The following is a 17,629-nucleotide window of genomic DNA, read 5'->3' as shown; positions in this document are numbered from 1 at the left end:
TAAAAAGAAATCCAAATAAGAGCATGCAAAATTATCCCACAAAAGTCAAATTCAAGTCAGACAAAAAACATGCAGACGTGCAGGGGAAATGAGAAAACACCACACGGCAAAGTTCGCGGTTCCCAGGACTTTTCCTGGCTCTTGACATTGTGCTAGTATGAACCATTTGAGCCCACCCCCAAATCTGATGATTTTGTACCATGGGATGATAAACCCATGCAATCATATTCAGGAGAACTGGAAATAGTACCAGAGCAAAATACCTTTATAACCTTAAGTATTTTGTTTCTGAGCCCTGATTTTGTGACATTTGGTTCCTTCCAAAGATTTCGGTAAATGTTATAAAATCTCCATAGGGAGAGCAGAGTTGGTATAGAAATACGATAGGAAAAAAAAAAAAGAAAATTTTTAAGATGAGGGAAATTAGAAGGAGTCACAAGATCAAATGAGCCATGTAATCATAATGCAGAAAATGTCAGGGGTTGAACTTGTAAATAAGAATCTGCTCCCGGTGAATATCCTGGTATGATAGCCTTTCCAGGCGAAGGGAGATTACAAGGCTAGGCCTGGTCCATGGGACCCTGGGATTCCGTCTCAGAGTTGTATACAACTGAAGTTCTGATTTATTCTGAACTGGGTCCAGGGTAAATGAGATGGAGTTTGCCAGATCTTTCTCCATATCCCTAGCCTGACTTGCATCTTGTCAGGCCTGTGGTTGTGAAATAAGGATCCAGAGTTGTGCTTCATTTTGACATCAGCCTCTCTGGATGATTTGCTGCTAGAAAGTAAACTCTACGTTGCATTGAACAGCCCTGTAAGTAGGAAAACAGCAGGCCAAATGAAACTTTCCCACTGGTTTCCAGCAGAAATCTGTACTTTAATTTCCTCTTTCTAACCAAATTGGTAATGAACTCAACATTCCGGCAAGTCATGGACCTGTGAGGTGAGCTCCGTACCCTACCCGCTGTGGGACTTCTCTCTGGCTATTCATCCAGGTGTCGGACAACACGCACACTTCCCTCTTACTCTCATAAGACTTCAGTGAGTGGAGCAATGAATTCTACAAAAAACACAAACAAAAACAAAAACTTCTTTTTCATCTCTTACGAGATGTTAATGGAGCAAAACTGTTCTATTTCTGAGCAGTGGTAAAAAATCTTACCTTCCCTGAAGTCTGAGACCAATTTTTCTTTGGTCCAATTTAATCGGGCTACGCTAAGGAGGCCTCTCATCCATTTAAATGATGAAGAACTTGTTTTTGGTAACCTTTCAACTGCGGGGGGTCTGCAAGCCTTTAGCTTTAGAGATCCAGGTAATGGGTATCCCTGGTGTTTTCATGAAGAAAGTGTAATTAAATTCCTGTCAGGCTCAATGAGATTTATCACCCGCCCAGCAAACAGAAACTATTTTTGAGTTCTAAAGGGGCTTTAGAACACTTTAATTACCTCAGCAGGGTGGGGAGGTGAGCCATTAACCTGAACAGCAAGTCCATAGTGCTCAAGAGCCATTCTGTTAACATATGCCAAAGCACTTTCCTGTTTGAGCTCGTTTGGTGTTCTAATCCAGAAACAGGATCAGAAACTCTATGTCTAGGAATATATTTCACCTGACAGCTAGGATGTTGGCTTGCAACATCAGAGTGACATTTATTCCCTCAGGCAGCTCCTTTCTTTTCCTCTTTACTTTCCAGGACCAACTTCCCTCTCATTGCCAAAAAAGCACTGTCAATGATGACACCATGCGGTGGCTCAGTGAGTTCTATCACGGATCGTGGAGGTTTGGGTTTTCACTACCTTTCCAGAATTGTCTATATTACTTACACAATGCTGAAGTGCCTGAAGGCAAGCGCTGAACATATTTGGGCTTTTTATATGAAGAGCTTTAAACATAGTACCTCATACTGCTGCTGCTTCTGACATGGAAGTTGGAATACTGAATTGGAACACGGAGCTGAAATACTGCGTAGCTAACAAATTTTAAAGGTCAACATGCCACTAGTCACCATACAAGCAAATCTGCCTGAGATTGTAGTCTCAGGTTATACTTTACGTTTTCTGAAAAATAACTTCAAAGAATTGAAGGAACAGGAGGGTAAGGAGGCAGGAAAGTATATATGAAACATGGGCATAATTCATATATGAAAGACTCAATTATCAATAAGAGTGATGAATTACCCACATCCTCTTGGATCTACCTACCTCAATGCTACAATCCTTTCCTAGGGTGACATTCCTCTGGCGGGGTTCCTGGGAAGGTCTTAATGACTTTTTTCATTTCTGTTACAATCTCACCAAACATTCTCTGCTTGCTTTCTTTGCCTGTCATTTAGATAAACCTCATATCTGAGATCAGTGGGTGAGTCTGAAGCCTTGGGAAAGTAAGACAGGAAAGTCAAGAAGGACAGCCATTCCTATTTTTCTTTAATCTTTAATTTTAAATCAACCTGGATCCATTCTTTTATAAGAACATAATGGGGTCATGTAATTAATTTAAAGAAGCTCGTTTTTGGAGAGTGAAAGAGAAAAAAAAAGCTAATATGGAAAGTTAGCTGAGTCCTCCACAGGCTTACCAAGACTTGTTCCATGTATGTCTCCAGTCTGCTTTCATGCCTCCTGCTCTGATGGGACCTTCCTCTTTGGGTCCAGTATACTGCTCTGACCAAGTCCAGAAAGGTGGTCATGGGTTGGGAACTCTGGGTGCTCTTACATTTGATTTTACCACCTGACTTTGTGTTAGTGACAGTCTGTACTGGACTAATCTCACTCGGTGCCTTTTCTCTCTCACCTAAAGCCCCTGAAACAGTCCTCACAACACTAGTCTTGTGAGGTGCTTTATGAACAAAGCATTGATGGTCAGATGAGCCTGAGAAACCTGTAGACACTGACACTCTTAGAGATTCACAATGCAATCTGATACTAAAGCTTCTGTAAAATCTTAGTAAAGAAACATTTAATTTTTAATCATCATTTCCCAAGTATATTTAACCAAGAAACCCTTGTGTTTGTGTAATGCCTACTAAAATCCCATGGAATGAACTTTGGGAAGCTCTGAATTAAGACTGTAGTTTTAGTCAACATCTCTTGTATGTACTCTAATTATTAGGCTGCCACAGTGTCAAAGAACATTAACAAACGGTCTTAAAAGTGGCAATGCCAGGTATGTGTTGAAGTACTAGGAAGTAGGGTATGAGATCCATCCAACCCAAATGCCAGATAGGTTTCTCAGTATGAAATTTAAAGATTCTGCTAATAGGGGCGCCTGGGTGGCGCAGTCGGTTAAGCGTCCGACTTCAGCCAGGTCACGATCTCGCGGTCCGTGAGTTCGAGCCCCGCGTCGGGCTCTGGGCTGATGGCTCGGAGCCTGGAGCCTGTTTCCAATTCTGTGTCTCCCTCTCTCTCTGCCCCTCCCCTGTTCATGCTCTGTCTCTCTCTGTCCCAAAAATAAATAAACGTTGAAAAAAAAAATTTAAAAAAAAAATAAAGATTCTGCTAATAAGCAGAAAAACAATCTTGAAAACTGAGGAGTTATTTACACTGATGCCAGAGCTATTTAAAAAAAAAATTTTTTTTTTAACATTTATTCACCATTGAGGGACAGAGAGAGACAGAGCATGAGCAGGGGAGGGACAGAGAGAGAAGGAGACACAGAATCAGAAGCAGACTCCAGGCTCTGAGCTGTCAGCACAGAGCCCGACATGGGGCTTGATCCCATGAATTGCGAGACCACGATCTGAACCAAAGTCGGACACTTAACTGACTGAGCCACCCAGGCGCCCCTGTGCCAGAGCTATTTTAAGACTACAAATGGTAATTTGCCAAATAGTTACCGAATAAGTAGTTCGCCAAATCAGGTCCTTTGGTTTTGATAATTTCTAGTTAGAAATGATTTGGAATAAAGAATCATGCAGTAACACACACACACACACACACACACACACACACACACCCCACAAGTGTACAGCATGATTCTCATCCTCTCTTTTCCAGCAAGGAGTTTCCTTTGAAGGCACTAATGTCTCCATTCATGCAAGATGTATAGATATGAAAAAGAAATTACAATAGGAAAGCATGAATTAATACAACAGCTTTTGCAATTCATCTTTTCACAATGAATGTATCCTGAACACAGAGAGGACATAAACCAACACGCCTCTTCTCCCATTCCCTTCTTGTCTTCTGTTTTTGGGCGAATGGTTCAATCTGGGACTATGTACGTTGATACAGGACATATCACCAAAACTCTGTAACAAAGAGTCTCTATGCTCTGGAAACTGAAGATGAGGATGAGTTTAGTTACTACTGTTTAGTACTCTCCTATTCCATTTTCTTAATATTAGGGAAACTTAAGGGGTAACTTCTCCTCTCAATGCCCAATGAATAAACAATGGAGGCCAACTGTTGAGTCAAGAGCTCATTTTTTTTCTTGTAAGAAATGCCTTCTGTGGATCTAACATTTGGGCAGAATATTTTCTTTCCTTCTGCTTCCCAGGGTTTCTCATGAACATTTCCTTTTGATTAGCAAAATAAGATGGTGCCTCTTGTCAACGGTCACATTGCATCCTCCAACTGTCTAAGCCTTGTGTCCTTTTTTAACCTAGTTCAACACTGACTTTGAATCAGAAATAAAATGTCTCCTACTCTCCTGCCTTTGATTTGTCCAATTTGCTTTCTTTAAAAATCTTGTCCTTCCCCAAATTACTGACAGTAATGCCAAACGTTATTCTCCATTTTGTTAATTTTGGGCTAATTTGATCAAAAGGGTTATAAGTATTTAGAAGCCTCACATTTTACTGATTTGCATGGATATGACTCAAGTATATTATACAAGAATGAGGAAGGGGGGAGTCCTTCAAATGTTATCATTTATTTCAGGTTCAGAAATAACAGCTTCACATTTTCACAACAGGTACATGTGACCTTCAAGAATGATACAGGCTTGAGAAACTTGCTTCAAAAATTCCATTCACAGAGTCCATCCATATATCAGCATTAAGAAATCCTGAAAGTGCCAAGAAGACAGTGGAAAGTATTCTGGCTCAAATTAATTAAAGAATCAGTAGAGAAGGTTAAGATTTTGCTTCTATACACTGCTTCTTCATAAAAAAGCAAAAGAGGAATTTGATTCAGAAGAGGGAGAGAAAAGAAACAGACAAGCAAAACAAAGGCTATACATAGGAAATTAAACATACGTCAAGTAATGGTGAAATTTCTGGACAAGAATAATAATTTTTTTTTATCAAACAGGCAGCAGACAATGCAAGAGGTTGACAAGTAATTTTTACCATAATTTTTAAAACATTACACAATGAGCAAAGTTTAAGGAATTCAAGGGTAAAAATTAAAAAAAAAAAAAAAAAAAAAGAATGCCTTGAGCTGAGCCATGTGTGAAACTCCAGACCAGAGAGGTGAGAAGTCTCACCAGTATACCAGTATGAACAGGTCTTACGACAAACAGGAGACTCTTGTTTGAGTTCCCTCTCTCTTGCTCTCACACATATGCGCATTCTTACACATATATACAGATAGCAAAGCATATACTACGTATGTTTCAAAATATTCTTCAAGTTTCACGATACAGAGCACCACGCAATTTTAAGCATACCAACTAGACAGGATGACTTAAGATTATCTAGAAGACATATTTGAGCTTTTAAGAAAGGAATGAGTGATCTAGCAAACTAATTATCGTTTCTCTACAATCATCTAGTTTTATTCACATTAAACTCTGAGCTCGCAGGTAGCAGTCCTCTTGGTGGAATGATTTAAAACACTAGGCTTGAGTCTCATATATTATCTCCTTTCACTGGGTTCCTCAGTTCAGAGACCTACTATTTAGGCTTTATTTTCAGTGGTAAGGACATTACTGTCAATTTCAAATATCTCGTTTACCAAATGAGAAATGTTTACCTGAAAGAGGGGGTGGATGACCTATCTCTGAAGTATTAACTTCTTCCCTGCATTTCTAGAAAATTTACTCAGAAAAGCCCATTATTTTTATTATATTGCTGTCCCTCCACTTTATTTTTTGACATTTACTATAGAGAAAAAAATGACTGTGTAGACCAATTTAGCTTTTTTTAAGGTTCAGCTCAGCAATCCAAGAATAATTTATAATTCCAATCAGACCTTAAAAGTGGGTTTCCAGATCTTACACTACATTTGGCAAAAGTAATTTCTTCTTAGATAGCAGTGCTGTGGACTTAGGTCCAAATGTCTGTGGAAATTACTCTACCGTATTATCACAGTAATTCTGAGCTTTGTGCCTCTCCTGGAAAAACTTTTGTAGACCTCATGTATGTTATCACAGTTATATGAACCACTGCCATCACATATTACGGCAGACCCTCCAAAGCGAGCTCTTGTATTAACACAGTTTAAAAAATATATTCATACCCACACACACCAAGCACGTGTACACATATTTACACCCATACATAGCATATATACACAATGCACAAACAATCACACACATGCTTGTGGCATTTTAACAAGTGCTCTTAAACCTAGCTACCCAAAGGGGCACAAGACACATGTACTTACAGAAATGAACCTACCATGTATATACTGTACACACAGAGACACATGCATAGAAAATACGTTTGTACACAGAAAACATCAACATTTATCACATACTGGTATTAGGTCCCATTTCATATTTGTGAATTATGGCTACAGTCTATACTAAAAAGTCATAAAATTAATCTACATGACTACTTTTCAATTCTAAGTTTAGAAGGCGTACAGTTATATCACAGGAACTGGTTTCCTTAGAATGTTTTGGAATAGAACAAGTTTGTATCTGAACAGGTAGGCAATTTGCTAATAACAGACCCTACTTGCTCTTCTGTGTTATAAATGACAGCTAAGATTAATATTCAGAAGAGTAATCTTGGTAGACGACTTCTGGAAATGCAATATATCTGTCCTAAATCAATACTATTTCAATAGTCTGTCCACAATTGAGTAAACGGTTATTCCAATGAGTCAATAAGCATGCAAGGTTTAGCGTGTGACAAGAAGTGATATACCTATCAAACAAACATACACAGTTTATTTTTCCAAATCCTAAAAATACTGTTATGTTTTATCTGATTATGCTAGGCATCTACTGTGTAGACAACATCAGAGGAATCAGTTAGGAGGAAGCTACACAAAAGATGAGGGGTGCTACGGAAAACTCTCAGCTCATTAGGCTACATTCCCACCTTAAGGCCTGGTATCAGTGCACTTTCCCCACCTCTTAGAGCTTCTGACTTCATTCACACTGACATCTCCTTTTAGCAGGATGCAAACCTTGGGGACATGGTATTCATACTAATTGTATGACACAGTACTGCAGCAAACTGAAAGTATTCTCCAACATGACTTCTGAAATTCCAAGGGAAGCTGGGCTCTGTTATAAATAACTCACAAGTAAAAGAACAAAAATGTGCCTACAAAGAGAGACAATTGGGACAGTGAAACTGTAGGATTATAATCTGGGAGCAAAAGCCAAAGGCGACAAATGCCATTGTTTATGACTATATAAGATCAGTGGAAAGAAACTTGGAAAAACATCTCCAATTTTCTTTGACATGGTTTGTGCTGATCTAAGAACACACCAGTGGTTATCCACAATATTTTCCTTTAACAGAAGGAAATTTTTGAAATACAGCAAAATGCAAAACCACATTTAGCACAAAGCCAAACCCTGAAGTATATAATCCGTTAGCTGCCTATTTTAGAGAATTCAAAGGAAGAAGCAAAGGAAATCCTAAAAAGAGGGAATTTTATGAAAAGACCTCACTGTAGATAATTTGTTTTACTGTGGACATTTACTTAACACATTTCCATTTAGCTGCAGCTATTTTAAAAATACATTATGTATCTTGCACATCTGTTCCATTCACAAAAGAGTTAAAGAGTTAAGATTTTTTTTCAAAAGAGAAAAAAAAAAAGATGTGAGAAGATTTAGGGTGGTGTTATTTATACAATCACTTGTAACTTAAAAGTTGAAATGTTCTTTTTGTAAATCTTGTATTCTCTGATTTTTCCCTATTGTAAGTGGGCTAGCTGTAACCCTTTAGAATAACCTCAGAACAATGCCATTCAACTTGGCAAGTTCTCTTTTTAATAATGGTTGAAAGTTTTTACTTCATAGTTTATGGGTGTCTGCTTTGGGTATAAACTACACAGGAAATTAAAGTTAAGTTAACATACAAATCATGTTTGCTGCTTTCAAAGGGAGACATTTCAGTTGGTGAAATCTGATTTACTTCTGTAGAATATGAAATAGTGTCATGGGACGCCACTATTCAGTGAGTACTTGCTCTGCTGTCTGGGAACAGTTAGCAGACAGAATTCCACTTGGCTTCTGGCTGTTTCCTACATGCTAATCATCTGGTCCTACATGGTCCAAAACTCAGCCTCAAGACTGAACTATCAACCCCCAAGCTAAACTGATTTTGTAAATTTTAGAAATGTTATTAGCATTTGCCAAGTTGCTTTAGATTTCAATGTCTTAATACCATTTAAAAAAATTTTTTTTTAGAATGACTGGTATAGAGACTCTGAAGTTGTACAACTGTAAAAGTGTGAGCTCTGCTCTTAAACCATGGCATCTCTTACTAAATGACTTCTATTTTCATTCTAGGGCTCCCTTTAAAAATGGTTATCCCAGATAACCATATCTCAAGATCTATTGAGAAAGCCTAGAATGGATAGGAAGTTACATTAAACAGGTTTTAAAAGGAGGATAAATTCTTACACGGGAGAATTACAAATTAGTATGGAAAGAGAAATTTTTGCTCCAACCAAGTAAATAAATAAACAAACCGGAGTTAGTGTCAAAGTGTAGTTAGCCATGCCTAAAATGAGATCAGTACAAAAATTAAATATTTTCCATGTCAACCTTCACTGTAATCTATAAAGAGGTGAATATATTTGTGAATGAAGAAATTACATATTTCCAGACACTTCTAGAGATGTGAAATTTTGCTTCTTCCTTGAACTCTGAAACTAGCCAAATCTACTCACTGACTACCAAAAAATTAAGCTTTGATTCACTGTTGAATATGCTTCTAGCATGAAGCAAAACACAGTGGTATGAGGAAAAGCTCTCTAGAGCAAGCAATGCATTAACTTTTCCTTTGCAAACTACCTTGTGCTTCTGGAAAAGTTTTATTCTTAAGGAGTCCTAATTAAAAAAAACAAAACAAAACAACACTTCCTAGCAGTCCTATGAAATAAAGCAAAAGGAAAGAGGATAGATCTATAATGGGTAATTATAGAGTAGGAGGAAACATTAATAATAGACAACATAATTTTTGTCAGCCAAACAGAATGTGGAAAAATAAGTATGTATGGCTTAGGTCTAAGCCCACCATCTCATAGCTCTTAAGAATTATACTTAATGGGCTACCTGGTGGATAACCTGGGAACTTGTCCAAAGCAATTTCAATATATGCCAGGGTAGGCAAATGGTCTCCCACTACTGGGCTGCTATACAAACCTACCCTTGGTCAATATACGACATATAAAGCCTCGAAAGGTTAGCAGTTTTCAAGAGTCAAACTCCAAAGGTCTGATACACCATGAGCAAAGAAGATGAGCAATAATGCATTAGTAAAACTGGTTACTTGCCTACTGATGTCCACACATGCGACTACTCATGATTTACTGATCAAATATGTTGCTTTCGCATAATTCATTAGTAATTAATTGCCATGCCAGACACTTCGTTTAGTCTAACAGGGAGGATTCTAGTGGACGGATTATAGTGGGACGAGTTGGTGATGGGGGTGGTCTCCGGCTAGAAAGAGAGAAAGAGAAAGGTAAAGAAACAAGTAGAATATCTAGCAGAAGGCTGTCCCAAAGACACTGAGAGAGTCATGGCACACATGCTCATGCACAGACAGGCCAGCAGGAGTGGTTGCCATCTGTAATGATTTTAACAGTGTCACCTCAGTCATCGAGCATTTTTAAACAAAAATACGCTAATTTTTTCATATGCAAATCTTTCTCAAAACTGAGGCTGTCCCTCCCAATACTAAAATAATAATTAAATCATTTAAAAGCTATCTGAAATATACTGCACGTGTCTTCGCCAATAGGGAATGATTACATAGGGTGAACTCTGTTAGGTTATGCCGACTCCAGGAACTTATAAGATATACTAGGCTTCAGGGAATTCTGGGTTTTGAATTTTTATTTCCCTTTAAATGATATTCTTCCTCCTTTCTCTCACTGTCAGAATGTTAGTTATCACTTCTCATTGCCTTTAGCAGTAGAATTCTCCAATTTATTCTTTTACTCCTAATTTGCAGGGACCTAGAAAACCAGAGGATCAAGGTTTTCGAGTTCTCTACAATAAGTGTAAACAGGCTCAGGATGAGTATCACTCAGTTTCTGGTCAGTAATGGTGTTTCTGAGGTCAGCTGAGGTTGCTGAATAAACTCCAGATAATGAAACATTACTGTATGTGAGAATCTCAAATTTACCATGTAATATTCTTTATTTCCTGAACCCCTACATTTACTTCCTAAGTGTATTAGTAAACTTTGTGTGGACTTGATTTTGTATGTAGTATCTTGGGGAGTAATTTTTGTAACCAGCAAAATTCAACAAATTCTCCAAAGCTAAACCTTTCTTCTTGATAAAACTCTCCCATTGATTTTTTCAGAAAGATTCCTTCTGAAGTATAGTCATGTCTTGCAGTTGTTTCCGCATTGGAAACACTAGCATGATTAAATCAAACATCCCTTCTCAGGTGTGAAGAAGTGAAGATAAAAAAATTAAAGAAAACAATCATAAAATGTTTAAAAATCACAAAGCTATAAAATAAAACTAGACGGTCAAGGAAAAAATAAAAGCAGAAGAGATATTGTTGACCAGTGGTATAAATACCATTTAGGCACAAACCCATAGATATTGGCAGATATCTGTGGTCCCTGCACCTGAAAAATGTCCAAGAGGCTTTAGAGGAAAGATTTCCTTGGGAAGGTGCACTCCAATTTAACCTCTTATGCTGGTCTTATCATTAGGCAGGCACTCTATTTTATTTATTTATTTTATTTTATTGTTTATTTATTTTGAGAGAGAGAGAGAGAAAGAGAGAGAGAGAGAGAGAGAGAGGTGGGGAGGGGCAGACAGAGAATCCCGAACAGGCTCCATGCCACCAGTGCAGATGCAGGGCTCAAACCCATGAACTGTGAGATCATGACCTGAGCGGAAGTTGGACACTTAACTGACCGAGCCACCCCGGTGTCCCCAGGGACTCAGTTTTTTAAAGTGTAACTGGAGATTCCTTACAGGCACAGTAACCAAATTAAACCGTTCAATACTAGTTGTTTAATTTGAGTAAACAAATAAATCCTCTTTTTTCCAGAAAGGCTACTGGCTACCATGACCACCTGAAATGTTTTGAGTATTCCCTGCTAGGAAAAGTCCTCCCAGACCATGCGAAAGCACCTGCCTTTCCACCACCATACTGCTTGTTTTCATTTAAAAGGACCATATTTATTTAGCTTATATCCTGAATCTTGAACCTGAATCATTTTCTCCTTTGATGTGAAGTTTCTAGGGGTCAGAGGTCACATCCACTTAACTGGCCTCATACAGTGTTGAGCGTGATATTACATGCAATTACGTCCTCAGTGCTGTTTTGTTCATCTGCTAGACCTGCTATCCATCCTTCAAGACTCACCTCTGTGATGTCTTCTCTGACCTACTTCCCCCATCTTGATACAGTTGCTTCGAAAGCATCTCAGCATATTTCTATTATAACCATCACACTGAATCCTAATTAGGTTTGTATGTTTACTCCACTGATGAGAAACGGGCTGTATCTTACTCATCTTCCTATTCTTACAGGGTGTGCTTATCATTCAGCCACTAAACAACTGACCACTGACAACTGAATAAATTAAAGTTATCCCCAGAAGTAAGAAGCAATTGATGAATACAGGGTGTCCAGGTGGCTCAGTTGGTTAAGCATCCAACTTCAGCTCAGGTCATGATCTCACAGCTTGTGGGTTCAAGCCCCACGTGGGGCTCTGTGCTGACAGCTCAGAGTCTAGAGCCTGCTTTGAATTCTGGGTCTCCCTCTCTCTCTCTGCCCTTCCTCCTGCTTGCACTCTGTGTCTCTTTCTCTCTTAAAATAAATAATAATAAAGTAAAAAGAGAAGCAATTGATGAGTATTCACTGATCTTTACATTACATAAAGATATTTGTTAGTCAATCATTGCTGCTGCAGAAAGAAAAAAAAAAGCTACAGTGACATGTAGGATTTTGACCTTTGGAAATGTTACCTATAACATATATACTCAATTTTTTAATAGATGTTTGGAGTAAGTATTAAATAATAGGCCTCCTGTCCTCAGCGAGTTTGATAAATAGTCACATAACCCATAGAAATGTATTCTTAGCAATTAAGCAGTTCTGGGAGGTGGGGAGGGAGTTGGCCAGAATTTGAACTTGAAGGAAGGAAACTCTACCAGAAGATTCAATAATGGGTTGGACTTAATTAGGGGATTTTTTTTTTAAGTGGATATTAAATTACAAATTCAGTGAGAGGCAGGATACAACATGGCATGGCGGGTTGGTAACTGTTTCCTGCATGCATGATAGCTTGCACCAAGGATTGTAGCAAAGGGAGAAACGAATACAAACTAAGTTCTCTTCTGATCCTTTTGTTCTTGGCTGAAATGTCATTCCTCAGTCCTTCCTGACCATCCTATAGTTTCCAACCACCCTGCCCCCAGTCACTTCATGGTATTTGTGTATTTCATAGCACTTAATCCTGTTTGTAATTATTATTCACTAGATTATTGTCTATAGTTTCTGATAAATTCCTTGAGAGCAGAGACCACATATTGTGTATTTATTATGTATATTCATCATTTAGCATAATGTGATTATGCAGTGAATAAAAGAAGGCAGTGAATAAAAATTTATTAAATAATGTACAAATGAATGGCTGAAAAGTGTCTAAACAAAGATGTTTGGCTAGGTTAGAGTACAGGCCAGATCAGAGGGGACAGATCCAATGGGGCCAAGAATAGTTTTGAGGTGTTTATCTGCGAGTTTCCGCTGATAGAGTACTAGATCTGGAGTCAGGAGACATGAATTCTAGCTCCAGCTGCCAATTTGTACCTTCACTAACCACCGGAAGTTCTTTAGAGAACTTCCTGAGTTTCCCCATCACAGGCATAGGAGACTCAGACTAGATGATCTATAACATGCTTTCTAGTTATACGTTGCATGCAAAATTTATTGAGCGTCTACTATGTGGACTGCATTATGATGCATGATTTTTAAAAACTCAGAATCGTGCTCGCTTCGGCAGCACATATACTAAAAACTCAGAATCTATTCAGAGTGGAAGATGAACAGGATAGACAAGTATGCAAGTGGTTTTTACTATCGCACCTCATTTCAAGTGGAAAAAGCAGGGGCAAATATGATTTCAACTGCAATATATAAAACTTGGAAGACATAAGAGAATGTAGGTCTATAATGAGGTTATAAGAAATTAGAAATTATGTGATGAGGATGGGAGGGAGGAGTTCAATCATGGGTATAGAGAAGGGAGAGATTTAAATGTTCTGATGGCCCAACTGTTGCTCATTAATCTCGTCCCCAGTTTTGGATCATGCTGATGGACCAAGAAAAAGACAACGGTAATGGGCAAGTGCAGAAAGGAAGCAAGGCAGGACACTAGGGGAACGTAACTGTCTGCTCTGTGCTGGCACTTTTGTCTTTTCTTGTTAAACTTGCAAGATCTTTGGCTCGTGGCATGGTTTTTAATAAAGAAATCAGGAGAATCTCTCCATTATGAGCTCTTTAAAAGCGTCCCTTAGGGCCTTGCATTAAATAGGCACTGCATACCTGCATGGTGAATCAATGACTAAAAGGATAAAGGACAAAATTTCCATCATGTGCTTTCAAAATAATTGTGACATCTTTAAAATATGCACCATTTCAGGTTAAAGTAACATCTATATCTATATCTATCTATATCTATCTATCTATCTATCTATCTATCTATCTATCTATCTATGCTTAGTAATTAAAAATCCTGAAAGATCCCCCTCCCCACCCTCCTAGAAGGAATAGGCATCATTTTGTTTCCAAAACAAGAAAACTCTACTAGGAAGCAATTCAGGAGGAGCATTAAGTTGTTCAGTGTGATTTTCTTAATAAGCAATGCTGTTTGCCAACTTGAAGATCAGAAATGCATTTAAGGTTTACTGTTAAGGCCATTTCATGGGTCTACTTCCTAACCAAAGAGTTTCCAAAGACATTCACCTCATAAGACAGTTTGTTTTGGGCAAAGCAAAATTGTTTTGTACCAAATTTTGCTCAGTTGCTTTGTTTAGTGATGGGCTTCATTAAGTAACCCATTACATGGATCTGGAGCATCTTGCATCACTTAGTGTTTATTGAAACACTGTGTTGTGTGTGGGCGGTTTATGGTTATGATAGAAGAGCCATGTTTCTGCTTCCAAATCAAAGGGAAAGATGTAATACTTGCAGTTGCATTTGTAGCTGCAGGGATGAACCTTTTACAGTCTTTTTGGACAATGACAATTTTTGTAAGAAAGTCCAATGCTCATGCAGGGTGGGTGGCATTGAGGGCGGGGGTGGGGTGGGGACTGGCTTTACTGATAAGAGAAAAATGCATTATTTGTCTTACTGTCTCTTTCAGTTCTCTTCTAAGAATGGAAGAACTAAAATTTCATCTGCTCTGCTTTGGGTTAGCTGGTTTTGAGTATTCATGATGTGAGGCCTATCTTAACAGGGGTTGGGGGAGAATTCTATAGGGCAAATTGCTTTAGTGTGGGATGGTGGTGGAAATAAATGACTGTTCCTCTAGTTTCTTGCCACCAGGTACCATAACACTGATTGTTGAAATGGCTTGGTCTTTCTGCCCCTGCCTTTATTCCTTGTTGGGGTGGGAAGTGGGAATTATGAGACTGGTAAATGTATGAGCCAGACTGAGTCTACGCAGCTCAGTTTCCTTCCTCTTCTATGTTTCAACTAAGATTTCCTGACTCCCAGGCCAGGATTCTTTCTACTGGACAGTTACATTAGCATGTGCTAAGGCAATGGTTCTCAAATTGGACCATAAGTCAGAATTCCCAGGTGGGCTTGTGAAAATTGAGATTGCTGGGTACCACACAGTGTTTCTAATGTGGTGAGACATTTCTAGCAAGTTCCTAGATGCTGCCAATGCTGCTGGTCCTGGGACCAGGCTCTGAAAACCATTGTTCTAAGGTATAATAAGTGATTTTGGTCTTACTTTATTAGCAATTCAATTCACTTGCAGATAAAGTATGAGCAAAAAGAGAAAGTACCAAAAAAAACTCTTAAGAAGGATGAAGAAATGATTATAGAAATACTTTGACACGTTTGAGAATTAGATGTAAGATGGGTCAGAGAGGTGTTAGGTTTATTTTGTAAAGACCAAGATACTGTATCTCTGATAGTTTTCTTGTTAGTCATCACCAGAAGGATATACTTGCTTAGGGAAGCTTGTATTTGCTTATGATAATGTCAGTAAGTACAGAAAGTAAGTATCTATGAACATGCATTCCAAATTGTCATCTTTGGAGAGGGTTAAGACTGAAATCCAACCTAAATTAGCTAGGTGAACCACGCTCCCCCCCCCCCCAAAAAAAAGGAAACACTCAAAAAAGATATACAAACATTAACACATCTAGAGGAATGAGATATGCCTACCAGGGTAGTATTTGCCTAGAAAAGGATATGCAACAGGCTTCTTTATACCACAAGTTCTCCTTATTAAAGATAATTGAGGCTTTAAAATACTTCTGTCTCAAAAATTCAATTTACATAGAATTACACTAGGATGATGGTAGAGTTACACATCCCAGTTTCTAGGAGTCACAGGATCTGATACCAACTTGCCTAACTTGTTTATCTTATTGATGAAACAGGTAAAAAACAAAACAAAAACAAAACACCCTTTTTTAAATGAAGGGTTTTGTGTACTGAACCATAAGAAGTAAGGCTACATCTGGGGAATTTCTTAGAAAACAGAACAAAATAGAACTAAAACAAAAACTGCTTCTGAGTTTTCTAAAATCATAAAGAGCACCTCCCACAGTGGGCTCTGCTGGGCTTGTCCCGAAAGCAGCCCCAGGCAAACATGGCCCTGGTGGATCAGCTGAGTCGGGGGTGTCCATAGTCTCTCTCCCTTGGGAACTGTAATGCCTTGTCTCTCCACGGTCCTCCTGAATTCCGTCATCCTTGCATTGTTTTTCACAGTTTAAGGCATGTATATATAGTTTATACATAGTTCATCATCTAAATGACATTAATAAACTTCCAATGAACCAAGATTATTCTTTATCCTGCTGACAGTCCTCCACAGCACCTGCAGAGGGCAGTGTCCCAACCAGTAGTTCAGTGGATGGGAATGAATGAATATGCCAAGGACAATTCAGGAGAGCACCTCTGGGTGAAATGGAACAGCAACTAACTAGGACCTTCCTCTTGCAAATGTCTGCTCTACCAGCTTATGAGACAGTATTTTAAACACAGTTGCGTTTGTGCTTTGCTTCTTATTTTGAGCATTTATTAATGCTCAAACAGATTTTTGCATATCTAGAAGCTATGAGGCTATTTTAAAAAATGCTACAACGGTCAGGATATTGACCACATGGAAGATAGTAGTTTGTAATTTATTATAAAAAATAATATAGGCTGCCATCCAGCATATTTTTGGCCTTTTCAGCGTTAGCAACACAATGAGCCAATACTGTCCAAGAATAGTTTACAGTAGATGTTGGAAAGAACAGAGAACTTGGAGTCCACTTAAAGGGTTTAAGAATTCTCTAATATGATTCGTGCTACATATTAGAGCCAGTTTCTTTCCCCTGTGAAAATGAACCCATGATTTTATAACATATGTCATTGGGAAAGTATGAATCAGTTGATGGAATCTGAAGTAAGAACATAAGGGGAAAAATAGTCCACAACTGTTATTTGATGATATAAACATCTAATATCCTGTATAAATTAGTCCCTGAGATAAATGGTAATTTTAATCTCCCTCCCCACATGGATTTCATTCATAGGGACAGTACAGATATACCCACTTCCGTGATTCCAGCAAAAAAGTAGCTTAAAGGATGATTTGCCCACATTAACTCTGCTCACTTTGTGATTTGTACAAAATAATTTTATAATAGCATTCAGGCAGGCAAGCGTTTGAATAGAACAGAACAAGAGAGAAAGTATTTGTGTTTAAATTCTTAAAAAATTTTTTAAAAAAATATTTATTTACTTTTGAGAGAGAGAGAGAGAGAGAGAATGCGAGCGAGGGAGGGGCAGACAGAGAAGGAGACACAGAATCTGAAGCAGGCTCCAGGTTCTGGACTGTTAGCACAGAGTCCGATGTGGGGCTCGAACCCACGAGATCATGACCTGAGACAAAGTCGGATGCTTAACCGACTGAGCCACCCAGGAGCCCCTAAATTGTTTCCTACAGTACACTAAATATTGCGTTAATTCCAAAATAAATTTCGATTAAGTGCTGCACATCAACTCATTTTGTATTCTTTCATTTCCCAGTAAGCCCTGTTTATGTGCTACGTGCTGTGTTAAGTCAGAGGTACGGAAACAT

At 38.4% G+C, this 17,629-nt stretch overlaps 1 protein-coding gene across 4 annotated transcripts in view; it reads right to left on the bottom strand.

Moving 5' to 3' along the window:
- Positions 1 to 4,844: 4,844 nt before the first annotated feature.
- Positions 4,845 to 17,629, bottom strand: part of DNM3 (dynamin 3) — a 551,444-nt gene continuing 538,659 nt past the window's right edge. For all 4 annotated transcript variants that reach the window (XM_030302287.1, XM_030302289.1, XM_030302290.1 and 1 more), the window contains one exon: positions 4,845 to 9,789. In XM_030302287.1, coding sequence (XP_030158147.1) covers positions 9,720 to 9,789 — 70 coding nt within the window. In that variant the 3' untranslated portion in view covers positions 4,845 to 9,719. The remainder of the gene's footprint in view (positions 9,790 to 17,629) is intronic.

Source organism: Lynx canadensis, chromosome F1, assembly GCF_007474595.2.
Source record: "Lynx canadensis isolate LIC74 chromosome F1, mLynCan4.pri.v2, whole genome shotgun sequence".
NCBI classification, from domain to species: Eukaryota; Metazoa; Chordata; class Mammalia; order Carnivora; family Felidae; genus Lynx; species Lynx canadensis.
The sequence above is the reverse complement of the archived record's forward strand: the minus strand, read 5'-3'. Positions and strand labels throughout refer to the sequence as shown.